Source organism: Cyclopterus lumpus, chromosome 11 (assembly GCF_009769545.1).
Source record: "Cyclopterus lumpus isolate fCycLum1 chromosome 11, fCycLum1.pri, whole genome shotgun sequence".
In the NCBI taxonomy this organism is placed as follows: domain Eukaryota; kingdom Metazoa; phylum Chordata; class Actinopteri; order Perciformes; family Cyclopteridae; genus Cyclopterus; species Cyclopterus lumpus.
Window position 1 is genome coordinate 5,596,888 of NC_046976.1, and position 15,509 is coordinate 5,612,396.

The following is a 15,509-nucleotide window of genomic DNA, read 5'->3' on the forward strand; positions in this document are numbered from 1 at the left end:
TAAGACTACAAGTTAAAGGTGACCGGGGTGATATTTGTGATCAGCAGAAGTCTCAGCTCAGATGTCTCAAAAGCTCTGCGTGAGAAGATCCCACCAGCGGAAAATTGGATGGTTTCCTTTAGTTTTGTTCTTCTAATTTGGCTGAACTGATCTTAATGCTGACATGCACTGCTGCTATATAAACTTTCTAAGCGATGCGAAAGACCACAAATAAGCCGGCATCCCCGGTGGCTATTAGAATAATTAGATGGCGGGACACCCGGGAGGTGTCATCGAGTGAAACCAGAGAATTCCCCTTACAGCTCAATGTGTTGGTTGCCGGTGAGCTTCGACCTATCACATTACTAGGTTACTTTAACGGGAAGGTTCAGATTTGCAGACATTGCCCGTTAGGTTCCTGGTGTCTGTACCCCGATCCATTTCATGAACATGATCTACCGCTCGCCGATGTCTCTCTCGATTGTACAGACAGGCCTCAGGAAAAAAACATCTCTTCCTCTTGAGTTCATTACTTGGCCTATCTTCACTTATCACTTGTGAGTGCGTAATGGATCCTGACTGCAGACGTCGGTGGAGTTGAGGAGGGATCGTCGGTCTGCGTAAATAAGCAGCGCGGCCAGTAAACACAGCCGCGGACTATTTCAAGCGGCCCGTCAAAAAGTGTCGTGCTAAAAAAAATCCCTCCCGATGGTGTGCCTTGGCGATTCGTCAGCGCGGCAGAGATCACAAGAGCTTCGGAGAAAAAAAACAGAGAGGGAGAGAGAGAGAGTCTGTTCTTCATCAGAGCGGTAGCAGGCCCCATCCTCGACATCGCATGTCTTATTCCTCGGGATCCGGAATTAGCCTGATGGAAGTCATGCTTTCCCATAAGTGAGACCTGTTTGTTGCGTTGCGAGTTCACTCTGAACTGGAAAGCATCTCCGGAATCATCTGTTGCCGAGCTGCCGAGCAGACACCGCGGTTCATACCTTCAGCACGAGACGTACTGTTCCCACACACACACACACACACACACACACACACACACAGGGGGGAACCTGCTCATTGATTCGTACACCAAGTGCTTATACTCAAGGGCCCTTGTCCAAACTTGCCGTAACCAGTGGCCGTTTGGTGCCACTGATTAGACACATGACTCACCTCATGCATTGTAGGATTACACGCCTCGGTTTACTGGCTTAGTGAATCCCCCCACCGGTGACCCGCAGTCACACTCTTTTTTAAACTCTGCTGTACAAACTAGACATTTGCACAGCTGTCCAAATACAGAAGTCCTTTCCCGGTAAATGACTTTCTTTCCCCTGGGGAGTCTCTTTCTTTGAGGTACTCGTGATGTTTTCCGAGCTACAGGCTTCACGAAAGCCGGAGGAGGTGCACGCGGAGTAGTTCAACGTCTCCCGTAAAACACGTCATATTTTTGGTACGGGGCTTGTGAGGTTCACGACACGCACCCGGGGTCCCACTGTTGTTGAGAAGTGAACTCAGGAAAAACAGAGAGTGGGCCGAGCTCAATGATGGCGTCCCTGATGATGCGATCCTCTTCTCTTTGGATGCGCAATCTCTTCTGTTGGGAGGGGTGGGGGGGCCATCTGCTATGGAAGGGATGAAGGAGCGGTCCGATTCCACGTGCAGCGCTTCACAGTGGGACACGCCCTGGAGAAGCCTGCTGTCGAGCTGTGTGAGCGAGTGAAGAGTCGGCAGGACACTTTAATGCATTTTAATACTAACTATCTTGTCATCTTTTCCACTGGATGAATTATTGCCTGATGATGCTCAGCAGCTGTTTATCATAGCCAGTCATAGTTTATCATCACTCCATTTATTCAGTCTGCATTAACAACAGCTGTGACTTTTTTTGGGGAGAAGAAGAGGAACTTCTGACCTGAACAGACAAAGGCAATAGTGCCACCTACAGAAACTCAAACAAGTAGAAAAAAAAAGATGTATTATTTTAGTCTTTTCGTCCTTTTTTTACTAACTAAAACTTCTTCTCGTCAGTTTCCCAGAATGGTGTACCGATTAATTTTGGGGGATTTAATTAGGTAATTAATTGAAGATAAGATGGAAAATAAAATACAATAATAATTGAATATTAAGTATTACAAAATCATCATCTTTTTCTCATGAAATACATGAGGATACAATTAGACCTTTCTGATATCCCTGATAATGCTTTTAAAATATAAAATCCTTAAAATATATGGACTGGCAGCAAGAGTAGTGGGTATCTTTTTTTGTGAAAGGGATGTATCATCATGCAAAGAGGAAAAAAAAAACCATAGCAACTGTGTACTTAAACACAAAAAGGCGAGACAGAGAGAAATATTGCACACCGGGATACTAAAGACGGGAGAGTTTGTCCTACCTGCCCCGCCGTGGATGGATGGTTTGTTTAACAGGTTGCTTATTGCTTTTTGACTGTGTGTAGCTGTAAAAGGTCAGTATGGGTGTAAATTAACGTACTGTGGACCCGCGGATGGAAATGTGATTCCCAGACATTCCTTACACAACACAGCTCTTTCCTCTCTTCTCTCTCTCTCTCTCTCTCTCTTTCATTTATTTTATTATATCTTCTCTCCACCCTGGTAATGTTGTGCCAGGTGCTCTACATGTACTCAATCACAACAAAAAAATAAATATCTCTCGGGAGGCATTTCTTGCAGCATGTTATGTCTTCTCGCTGTCTTTATTGCTTACACTGCTTCCCCCCCCCCCCCCCCCCCCCCCCCCGCCCCATCATTCCTCCGACCCTGATGTGTTTTTTTATGTCCTGACTCCCTCCTCTTCCTCCTCATGTATTACAGACTGTTCCTGAAAAGCCACAGTGGGACTGCAGGCAGACAGAGCAGTCTAGTAATCCACGGAGCAGACTTCAGCACCAAGGACATGGACAACGACAACTGCATGTGCAAATGTGCCCTGATGCTCACTGGTGGTAAGTGCAGCCAAGTGGTGCTTTACAGTGAGGACATCATTCATTCATAGCTACAGGGGACCACCTGTATATTATTACCTCCCGGTGTGACTACGTACGGCAAGTACAGTAGATCAAAGTTGAACAACATTGACATATTATCACCTTATAAAGTTAGCAACGGTGTGAGAAAACATTTGCTTATTTACATCACCAGCAGACACAGAGAAGCAGTAACATTCATGTGATCTATGTCTCTGGCCACCTCATGAACGTACGTGCAATATTCATTGTACTTGTAGCTCTGTTTTTGGTCTCCACCAAGTCCCGAGAGAAATATTTGGCTCTTTAGCTGCTAAACGCTCCACTATCATTACTTTACTTTGCCAGCCTGAATCAGCAGACAGGCTATAAAAAACAGAACAATTCCACAGAACAGGTTTGTCACAACAAACAGCAACATAAACATTAAATGCAGTAAAGTCATCTGATCCATTGATCGCAGAACGCATCAGAACAAGGGGCAGCCATAATTTCAAGGAATGCGGAGGGGGTGGGAGGCATACGCAATGAAACAGACATAGGCCTATATTACTATGGAGTACTTACAGAACACTCCAATACCCAGGCCAGGCATCGGTATAAAGAGACTGACGCTGAGTCTTTTTCATAAAATAAAAGACATAGATGTAACTATGCAGTAGCCTCAGAAAGGTTCAATAGCAATAGTTAAAAAAAAACCAGATCAATCAAATAAGAACGTCGTACTGTTTAAATGTATGAAAGATGGAACCATTTGCCTTCCTTTTTCTTTTCCACATAAGTTTAGGTCGCCAGAAGATTTGTTTAAAACCCGACTGATTGTCTAAGATCTCGTGTTACTGGCAAGAAACATCAGCCCTCTTTAGTCGTCTCAGAAATGAACTTGGGGTGCACAATGTAATTATTACCAATATATACCTTGGGTAAAACTACAAAATAACGATGCAATGAAGCGGTATAATCATTTAAGCATTTGTGTCTCTCTGGCACCAGCGAGACAATACAGGATTGCTTTTACGAGATTTACGATTTAATCATTCCAAAAAGCAATTTTCTCTGATTGGCATTGTGACGAACATCCCACAATGTTCCTTGCCTGGTCATTAGTTCAGGTCGTTATGATCGCAGCCTGCACTCGCGAGACATGCAATGGGGGCTAACATGGCCACTTATCCATCTATCTGCACCTATTAGGGCTATGTTCCACGTCCCCCTCCCAGTTGCACCGTGGTTGGAAACAAGCACATTATAAAAAAAATCCCTGGGCGCAGCACCAAGTGTCAGTGAGATTTAACATGACTCCGCTTCTCCTGCTGTGTAAGTGGAGCCCAGTGACACTCGCTGTCACCTCATGGCAGCGCTACGGCAGTGGAACCCTGACCTGGTACTAATCAAGCATCTCTAAGTGCAGATTTAAGATCACCATTAGGTCATTGTGAATGCACAGAGTTGAAGGGAACTGGCATCTGATCACCAATCAACACCCCTACTTGATTCATGGCCTGCCTACGGCCAGGCCACAAAGGAGAGGCATGACAACATGTAGCCTGAGGCGAGGCTGGTCCGAACCCAGCACCGTGCCGCGGTATGTACAGTATATCATTTGATTTATTCCCCTGCGTTTATAAGAGCCGGGGCTTACATCAAGTGATGTAAGTGTCTGGAATATGCAAGAGGAAAATACTTCTCATTTATGAGGACAACTGCAGTATGCCGGTTTAAGAAGACGCAGGAGGATATACTGTGGGCCCACATACTGTAATGTATATATTTACACAACACCTGAACGTACAGTAGGGATAAAGTACTGACAGTAGGAGAGATCCCTCTATCAAACTACACTAGACTTTCTTTCTTTTCTTTTCTTTTTTTTTCTAAAAAGAAGACATCTCCACTGTTTTCTCAAGTCAGTAGAGATATCTGTCATGGTAAAGGAGAGGATACTGGTCATAAATCCCAAAAGATTGCTGCTGTGCACACTGAATGTTTATGGGCGTGACGGCGGTTGTGGGGTCTGCACTTAATCAACGAGCGATGGATGGCAAGCAGGAGACATTCGCCGTGTTCTGCTTCGTTGGTTAAGAGGGTAAAAAAAAATACACTGCCTCAATAAAATAAAACAGCAGGTAAGCTAACACGCTTAGGGATGACACCACCAAACCCCATCCCATCGTTGTGTCAACTACAGGACATTTCTACTAGCTTTTTACTAGCTCTGTCAACTATGTTTTCATTCTATTTAGGGCTGGTGTCGTAAACTATGTTGTGTTTACGACACCAGCCTCTTTTTTGGGGGGAGGGGGGTTAAGTGGCTCGCAGACGTTCAGTTTCCTATTTAAAGCTGCTTCAAAGTCAAAACGTATTACTTATTATTACATTCAAGAGATAGCTCTCTACTAAATTTAAGTCAAATATTCACTCTCCTTTTAGCTCTGTTTTGGTCTACACCACCTCATGAGGGAAATATCTCTCTGTACATTTGTGCGTCCGTCCCATTCTCGTGAACGCAAAATCTCAGTCACGCCTGGAGGGAATTTCTGGAAAAATAGGCACACACGTCCACTTTGAGATCAACCTCACTAAAAACATTTTTGGCCATAACAAATGTTTACAATTTCACACAAATGCCTAACAGGATACAATGAGGAAGTGGTGACATGTTGAACAGAAATGGATGTTGGTAAACTGCTACATGCACCTTTAAAACTTTAAAACCAGAACAATGAGCTAATAGACCCTGAAATGTCCTGTGGAGCTGAGGGGAAACTGCAGTTGGGTGACAATTTCACTGTGGATTCAACATTTCACGTAGTAATTCAATCGATCATTAATTTATAAATATAGACTACAGCAGCTTTAACTTTTCACCACTTTGGTCCATCTGTTAAGATGTCAGGTGCAGTAGCTCCTCTGAAAAAGCTCCCGAGCTTGAGGACAATTCCCCCAAAAAGTCTTAAGAATTCATAGCAGAGCAAATGCAAGTTCATATTTGGTTCCCACTGGCGCCAGCATATGCTGAAATTATAAGCAGCTGTGGAAATTTAAGGAAGTGTCCACCCGTTTGTGTACGTGTCTCATGATGAAGCAGCAATCAATGGGAAATTTATATCTTGTGCGATCCACGCCAGCCACAAGGGCAGAACATTGCTCCTGATTACTGACAGCTCTTGTGAAATGTCAGCCTGGAGGCCGCAGTGGTATTCAGGTCTGACCGGGGAGAGGAGCTGCCATTTGTCCCCACGTGACTGACACATGCCATGCCTGACATATGTTCTATATCGGACCGTTCACGAGTTCAGATGTGAGACGCGAATAAAGGATTACAAGGATGGATTACATGTTATGTTCAGAAAATGAATAACTCTGAACTCTGCTGATTCTGAAAGATACAGGAAGCCAATGTGTGTTTTAAATGATTCCATATAACCGTCCTCTAAGTCCAACCATGTGTACCCTTCCTCTAAGCACCAGATATACCTCAGAGAAATTGTGAAATGTGTCACCTTGGTAGAATAAAAGTTTCCCATGCCATTCACCACTCTGGTGTCAAACTGGAGCTCGTGCACAATGCACCCTTTGCTTTAAATAGAAATGGGTTCCGAAAAGTGTCCAGCAGCAGGTACCGGCACGCCATTGAACCCAGTGACAGTAACACATTGAGCAGATAGCAGTGCAATGGTGTCTGAAGCATTGCCATGGCCCTGTGGGAGAGGCCATGGGAAGCTGTCAACCTTTTACCAAGGACAAAAACGTCTGATAGAGGGGACTTTATCAACCCACCTACTTAAAGGTTTCTTCTGCTAAAAAGGCATGCTTTGCGACTAATATTTCACTTTCCCTTATTCTCTTCAAAGGTTGGTGGTTTGATGCCTGTGGCCCGTCCAACCTTAACGGCATGTACTTCACCCAAGGACAACACATAGGGAAGTTGAACGGTATCAAGTGGCACTACTTCAAGGGCCCCAGCTACTCGCTACGAGCCACGGCCATGATGATCCGCCCGCTGGACTTCTCCTAGCCATTTGAACGTTGAACTTCCAAACGGGCGTGTAGCACATTAGAGGGACGCTCCCTATGTCATCCTCTTGTTTCATCTCATTTTTCTGGCCGGCCCCGGGAGTCATCCAATGAATCTTTATTTTTTATTCAATCCGGTTCCTCTCCAGAGCGGCGGCCATTGCCTCGCGCCGTAACCTTCCCCCTCAGCGGTCTGAAAACCAGCCGCGCGCGAGAAGGAACGCCAGAGCAAGAGAGGATCCACCTGAACTGTTTCTGTTCCCGAAGCAGAGTAACGAACGTTGCGTTATTTAAGAACAAAAGTGTTCAGTAGGTGTTATCGCCACACATTAAAGAGCGCGCCAGAACAGCTCTTCAAAAATCCAAGCACGATGTCAAACCACAACTGTCCCATTACCCTGGGGACCTGCCCTGTACTAATACAGAGGACTCTTCTGAATGGAAAGCAGCACTGACTCTTCATCTGCAGGACAGAACGTATCTGGAATGCTATAAGGAAACAAATCTTTTCTATTAAAATGTTGCTCACAGAATGCAGCCCATAAATATTACCATCGTATTATATGTTGTGGCTTTTTTTGTAGTATTTTTTTTGTTATCCCAACTGTATACAATATCCAAAGTGAGATGAAATTGTCTTTTGTACTATAAGTGTAACACGCTCAGTTTTAAGGTGACCTTGAAAATCCAAGTGACGAGCTGGTAAAGGGTCACTTGCAGTATTTGCTGCCTCGTGTGATTATTATTAGAGTTCAACATGAGAGGTTTTTATTGGGTTAGATTCTGGACTGAGAACCATTTGCATTTGTTATTGGCTGAGAAACGACTCGTACCTGCCAAGGTTCAGCTTGTGAGTGATCACCTTACCTCTGCTGAATATGAAAAACAAGGACATTAATACTGATTCCTATTATTAGTGATGTATAACAATTGCAGCTGTGTGCACATGGGGGAAGCGAATGCACGTATGCATTTACAAGTAATGCTGTGTATTTTTTTAGAATACACAGAGATAAACAGTATATTCCAGCGTGTGATGAAGTACCATGTCATGATCCGTCCATATTTACAAAGATCTAAATGCTTATATTAAGCGGATGTGTCATAAAGAATGAGGTCAAAGTTCTTATTTCTTAGTCTAAAGGACATTATAAAAGCTCTTTAAAGGTAACTTCAGTATGTTTTAACCCTATTTTTCCATGTTTTTATGTCTAAGTGACAAATAGGGCCAACAATTTCTTTTATTTGGTCCAGTGTTGAGGGAGAAGGCTGCAGACTAAAATGGCTGCAATGTAATTGGTCACCGTCAATGTAGGTCCACTAGAAGTGCTTGTTTCAGCCACTGGAAGGCTCAGATTGTTGTTGTAAGTGTCTGACAACGTTATGGAAAGAACCCTACAGAGAAATAAAACCTTTTTCTTAACCTCTCGCTTGATCCGGTCTGTCTTTTAGCTCGAAGACTTAAATCTTGCGTCACAGCCGCATACTTAAAATATAAATATTCAATAAATCAATAAATATTCACCCATGACATTGACAATCTTTTAGATAACACAAAGCTACACTTTCTGTACTCTAACCAGGCGGCAACCTCAGAGTCTGAAAAGTGAAGCCAACTTGCATTCTCTCCACTGACAAGCAGGGGGCGACTCCTCTGGGTGCAAAAACCTATGAGAAAGTTACTCTACTTCTCACTTGATTTATTCCCTCAGCAAACATTGTCCGGTCTGGGACTTGCAACTTTAAACCTTTCACAGGATTCAATTCAGTTGTCAATCTCCTAGAAAAATTGTATTTAGCTTTCGGTTGTACTCCATCTCTCATGTCATTTCTGGTCGACCAACATGGCGACGGCCAAAATCCAATATGGTGGCGGACAGAAACCAATATGGTGACGGACAAAATGACAAACTCAAGGCTTCAAAATGGCAGTTCACAAACCAACGGGTGATGTCACGGGGACTACTTCCACTTCCTTTATACAGTCTAACACGCCAACAAACTCTTAATAACACCGCCACTCCTCTCACCAACGCATGTGGTTTTCTGGCAACAAGTCACATGATACAAAACCAAACAAAAAAACTGTACGTTTACTGGACTTAGTGGACGTATAGTGGACTGGTCATTCCCTCTAACCGTAAGGCAAAAACCAGATCATTAAGACAAGTTTCATCCAAAAGGTTTTTCACAGACGTCAACATGACACAACCTTGGAACCCAGACAGTTTCTGTTCCTCATCAATGTAGCCTTGGAATTCTTTTTAATAATAAAACAGCTGGAGTTGGATATGAAGCATGAAATGAATGATTCCACCAAGTGATCCGTGTGAATGCATATTTCATAACTTCTAGCTTTGTACCAACATAATCTACTGTGGGGTATTAATAAAGGTACAAGTGGCGAGAAGATAAAGCATATCTGCAACTTGTAAAACTACAATTGACATGTTTATTAACGTACTAAAATGTAGAGGATTTAATGTGTGTGTACGTAGAGCAGCTCTCCTGAGGAAAGCAATCATTTCTTTTTTTGCTGTTTTTACTCCACCAGAATTATAATGATGTTTTAAAGTTGAGCTTAAAACATAGAAGTTAAGATAATAACCCTGGAGAAATGTGCCTTCGATAACTCTGCTTTTACCTCATTCCATTCCAGATTGTGCAGATTTATTTAAACATCTTTTTGTAACATGTGGTCAGTGTTGTGTTGCTAGATTAAATAAAAAAGGGAAATGTTTTCAATCTGCATCCAGGCTGCACTTTGTCTCTGATACAAAGGCTACACTGCACGTCATGTAAAGCGAGCTCATCACACAGAAAGACGCAGGATAAATCACATGGATACATAGACATGCTTTCTTCCGCCCAAACCAGATGGTTTCGGACATTAAACTCCCGCTCTGGCCAGGCAGCGGAGTGGCTTTTGTCTCGAGTGGTGACTCGCTCGCTCGTGACAAAGACAGATTGCCGAAGTGTCAAACGATGCTGTCGGGACCCGTAGTGTCCTCATAGTTGACATTCCTGGGCCTAATCAGAGGTTAAACAAATGACTGCAGCCAGCAAAAGCACCGCGTGTCCCTCTGCGCCCGCACTGACCCGACACCCTCGCTGGAATGCGTTCTATACAGAGTCCGGAACAGTGGGGTGTGAAGAGAGTCCGCACACGCTGGTGAACGCCAATGTGGGGCCTAAAGTCTGTCCTTTGTTGGCGTGACGACAGAAGGTACCAAGAACCACTTCTAAAACCGGTGGAAGTTTTGCCTTCGGTGGACATTCGGGTGTCAGAGCAAAGTGGTGTTTCGCTTGTCACCTCCACACACACACACACACACACACACACACACACACACACACGCACACATCACAAGCTCCTTACATCCACGGCCGGGCGGCTGCGCTGAAAGCGGATCCTTTCCTGTTAACCGAGGGAGAGCTGAGCGCTGGCGAGGTGATGGGACTCCCTGAGGGTCTGATCCACACGCAGACAGACAGCGCTGGACCTCCACCAAATCAGATACGACAGAGCACAGTACCCGCTGTATGGAATCTCGGGGCCACTGAATCCCCTGAAGGGGCCACCTGCTCACATGGAAATGAATACAAACATTGAGGATATGCAGAGAAAGGAAGTGGAAGTAAAAATAGAGTGTACGTCTGTAGCCGTTCGCTTCATATCAGATTTAATCATGAAATGCCTTTAGTATGGGCTCCTAATTCAAGTTTTATTAATCCAGTAGAAATAGATTTGCAGAATCACAAATGCCTGATTATATTACAACTGAGATGGTTGGATTCAAGCAGACAAAATGAAAGATTATCCCCTGTGGTAAGCAGGGTGCGCCGAAAGATGACGAGAAATGTCAAACAATAGTGAACAGCTAATGATATAGTCATTACAGCCTTGATGTATGATAAGGGCTTAAAATAAATAAGTCAGATGAAAGTAATATAGTTTTAAAGTCATAAGCCAGATGTAAATAAGCAAGGAAATTATTAAACGGGGGAAACAGATCAAGCAATCTGGTTGGGTAATAGCCATAATATAATAACCGCATACCATGGCTATGATGTCTAATGCTGTGTTCACAATATAAGCGACCAACGGCTACATTGTCGGCGAGTCGCTGCTGAAGTGTTGCTCTAGTCATATTGTTACATAGCACCAGAGTGCGTAAAAGAAGGGGACGTAGTTACCAATTGGTTTGTGGACTGCCGTTATGAAAGCCTTGAGTTCTGTTTTGGACGTCGCCATCTTAGATATAAGCCGTCGCCAACAAGTGTATGGAAGTGACCATATTTGGACTGCAGGCAGAGCTTTATGGTCTATTTACTCAAAATGGGACCATCATTTACTAAATGAACATCATGCTGTATTGAAAAAGACTTGAAACTAGCAATTGACCTTTAACATGTGCGAAGTAGGGTCATTTTCTCATAGACTTCTATAGAATCAGACTTGTTTTTGCAACCAGAGGAGTCGCCCCCTAATGGCCATCAGAAAGATTGCAAGGTCAAGACACTTCCGCATTGGCTTCGCTCTTCAGAACCAGAGGTTGCTGCCTGTACAGCAGTGGGAACTGGAACTGGCTCCAAAAATCAAGATGGCGATGGCCAAAATGCCAAACCTGAGGCTTCTAAACCAATGGGTGACGTCGGGGTGACTATGTCCACTTACATACGGGGATATGATCCGATGCCAAAGCAGCTAACGTAGTGTGGATCAGTGCAATACCCTGCTTTTGTGAATTTAGTTTCCTTGGTATTGAGTTTGAGGTTTTTTTGGTATCTCGTCTTTTTTAATTTGTTGTGTTTTTCTGACACTGTTACAGACTGCGAGTTCCACAGCTTTGTGAGCAAAGAAGAAAAGCCTGTGTTTAAATTAAAGTATCAGGTCTTAAATGTTTTTCATTTTGCGGGGCAATCGGCAGCGCCAGCAACTATAGAAATCAGCAGTTCAGCCGCATAGCTGGCACAGATATTGACCGCCGATAAAGCAAACATACTAAAAAGCTCTGTAGAATGCACTTATATATTCATCAGGCGCGAGTCACCCTAAAGTCATTATATTGAAGCCGACATCAATGTATGCAACTCCCTTTTCACTGCAGCCGACTCTATAATCCCAAACCAACTGTGTGGTCTCTGCAGAACTATTAAGACTTGGCGTCTCTGTAAGTCACACACTGAAAGAATCATATGTGCTGAGCATTGTATCAAACTGAAACGTTATCCATGTCAAGTTAATGTATGTCGTAGACCTCCAAATCCTCAGCAAGACGTTCTCCGATCTCTGATTTCTCGAGACGGGCAAAGGCCAACTTACATCTGCAGGTTTCCTGAGCTTTATCACAAGAATTAGTCGCCATCAAAGTAAGAGATATTCCGCCCAACTGTGGGGAGAAAAGCCATGTTGGGTGGAACAATACTGGTTTGAGTACAAACTCCTGCGGTTTAGAAAAAATAAATAGAGTGGAATAAGAATGTAAACCTGAGTTGAGGTACTCCCTCTTCGAGAAAAACTCAAAAAGAGCTGGATATGATTGATGGCCTGTGGGAGAGAGAATGACACTCGGTGTACACAGAGGGTGCGAAGCAGAGAGAGAGGCTGCAGGCCCAGGCAGGAGCCATTCAAACTGATAATGGCGTGATGAAAAGAGTTTAGAAGTGGCTTTCTCTTTCGGGTGTTAGTAAAAGCCGAATCGGCTAATGCGGACCCCAGAGAGACTATAAATCATCTTACTACATCATGGGAAGATGAAGCTCAAGAATTGAAGAGTTTTCTTTCTTCTTCTTTTTTTTCTATTCCTGTGACATGTTGGAAAAACAAAAAAATGGCAGAAAGCATGATAAGTTGGAAAAGAACCAGTGGCAGAACAAACGCGCAGATCCTATTTTTGGGGGCGTTTGATTCCAGAGATCCGTGTTGGTAACATTGGGAAGGTCCATGTAACGAGTGAGAAGTGTGTGGCCAATTATTGCTCCAGAGGCTGCTGCGGTCACAAGTAATGAAGTGCGATTGCTGACTGACGCCATGCGAGCCAAAAGCAACATGTTTTTATAAGATCTCTGGTAACGAGACCATGTGTCAAAGCAAATAGGCCAGATGTTTTCCTTACACGTTTAATATCTCTGAAATACAGTGATGCAGCATGCAAATTGCCAAGCTTTTGGAAAACAACCTAAGTTGTCCTCGTTTTCCCATAACTTACAATAAATGGTGCAGTTTGACCATTTTGTGCCGCTGTGTTGTTGGTTTTAGTCTGCGCTCTCTTATTTTTTCTGAATAGATGTTACCTCTGTGTTTTCTGCATATTTTCTCATGTGACCTCTTTGTAGACAATCACGCTTGGCGTAGGCTATGACGTTGATTAATGCCGTCCTCTGTTCGGCCGCTCGCCGCTCGTTTGAAGAGCGTTTGCAGGATAGATAGCTCTGTCTGCAGCAGTAAGCCCAGTTATTTGTCTAAATTAGGTTCATTTATGGCCCAAACTGTTTTCATGCAGAGTATGAACCGGACACCAGTACCGTGATTTAATTTTTGTATAAGTAAAAATAACTTTCACTGACCTTTACAAATGACCCATTTCATTTAAAAAGACAAAAACTGACACAAATATTATATTTTTAAGTAAAGTGCACGTTGTCCTGATTGCAAATTAAAGAAACAACTTAGAACACTGAGAAAAATAGGATTTTAGGAATTCTTTTACTTCACCATGAAATAATCTGATTGGAATCTTATTTTGTGTGTTATTTTGTGTCTCTATTTCCATATCATTAGGATGAGTTGTTGTTGCGTCCCCAGTTGGAAGTGTTCCCACGTCATTAGCGTTGTCGTCAAGTGGCTACATTCCCTGTTTTTGCTAATGCGATGCTAAGCACTAAAAACATGAACCATGGCCAATTTAGAAACCTTTTTAAAAAAAAAAAAAGGATAAAGAATTAAGTTTCATTTTTGAAAAGTAACTAAATGCAAAAAAGCAATGAACTAGTGATAATTAGCAAATATTGGCTTGCTAACAGCTATATGGTTGAGCGTGGTAAACCTTGTAGCTTCTGAATATCAGCATGTTAGCATTGTCACTGTGAGCGTGTTAGCATGCCGACGTTAGATCAAAGCACCACTGCGGCCCCACAGAGCCGCTCTTATTGCTATTCAAGGCCAGTTATCAGCGACGCGGAACGACGTCTTTAACATAAAACAGTGCCATTTAGGGTCACTACATCTGTAAACACTTGCCTCTCCTGAAACGCTCCTGTTTTATCAGTTATCCCGCCCCTTCCTCGTCTGCCTCCATCCCTCTTCATCGTGCAAAACATTCGTTGTGAAAAGCTGTCACATAAATCCCAACCAGCCTCTAATGACTTTGTCTGGCTCCAGCGGCGCTCTCAGTCATCCTGTCGGGCCCTCTGCAGGAGGGGGGAGGGGGGGGCCAAAGGTTTTCCTCTCAGCCTCCTGGACGTCCCTCGTTGACCCCTTGTATTGAGCTCGCTTTAATTTACTGTCCTCCCCATCTTTATTTGTCAGGGCCAAGTGGCACAGCCAAGCAATAACATTCGGCCCCTTTCGGAAGGAAGTATTAGTGGACTACATAGTGGTTTACTTCTCCCGGGCCAGGACAGATTTGTGCGGCTGGCCTCTTTGTTGAGGTCAGTGTTGTGGAATGGCAAGATCCCCTATTTGGATCAGAACTGTACTTATTTCAGATGATCCGACCGTTAAAGATGTTATTGTTGACGGGGAAATGAAGAGACGTTAAATCCATCAAACCGTGCGGACGAGAAGGGCAAAACATCCTCCGAATCCTGGTTGCAGCTGTTTCATTTACAAATTTGACAAATAAACCGCGGCTACTGCTGCAATCCAGATGACGGTTATGAATGTCTCCAACGCGCTGGGATGTTGATCGGATCGTTGCAACAACAGGATTCCAATTACGTGCGAGATCACCCCGACACAGGGGTCAGAGCAACAGCTTGAGAGACCCTCACAGATGCACATTCCTGCACAATTAATGTGCAACAATGAGGACGGCCAAATAAAACAACTTCGGAACGAGCAGCAGAGGGTAAACAAAGCAGCAGCGGCGGCAGTGCAGATGTCGATAAGCAGGAGACACAGGTGCATTCGCTCCAGGGTTGCACGTCCTCTTGCTGCAGTGGGGTCGAACACCCGGTCAGAGAAGACTTTAATTCGGGAAGTCTACCTGCAGCAGGCCTGTCTTTTCAGAAGCTGAGACAAAACGAAAACCACCTGAAGACATTGCTGTCATGACTAGAATTCGGCAGATGGTTAACAGCATTTTAATGAACATAATCAGCACTTGGATCCAATGTTATTTGTTCATTTGTTTTTTCCTCATACTCTCGAAGAGGGAGTACCTCAACTCAGGTTTACATTCTTATTCCACTCTATTTATTTTTGCTAAACCGCAGGAGTTTGTACTCAAACCAGCATTGTTCCACCCAACATGGCTTTTCTCCCCACAGTTGGGCGGAATATCTCTTACTTTGATGGTGACTAATTCTTGTA

The 15,509-nt window shown here is 43.7% G+C and overlaps 1 protein-coding gene across 1 annotated transcript in view; it reads left to right on the forward strand.

The window, feature by feature from the left end:
* Positions 1-6,974, forward strand: part of angpt1 (angiopoietin 1) — a 46,713-nt gene extending 39,739 nt beyond the window's left edge. Inside the window, exons 8-9 of the mRNA XM_034545442.1 lie at positions 2,805-2,935; positions 6,811-6,974. Of these exons, the coding sequence (XP_034401333.1) occupies positions 2,805-2,935; positions 6,811-6,974 (295 nt within the window). The remainder of the gene's footprint in view (positions 1-2,804; positions 2,936-6,810) is intronic.
* Positions 6,975-15,509: the final 8,535 nt, after the last annotated feature.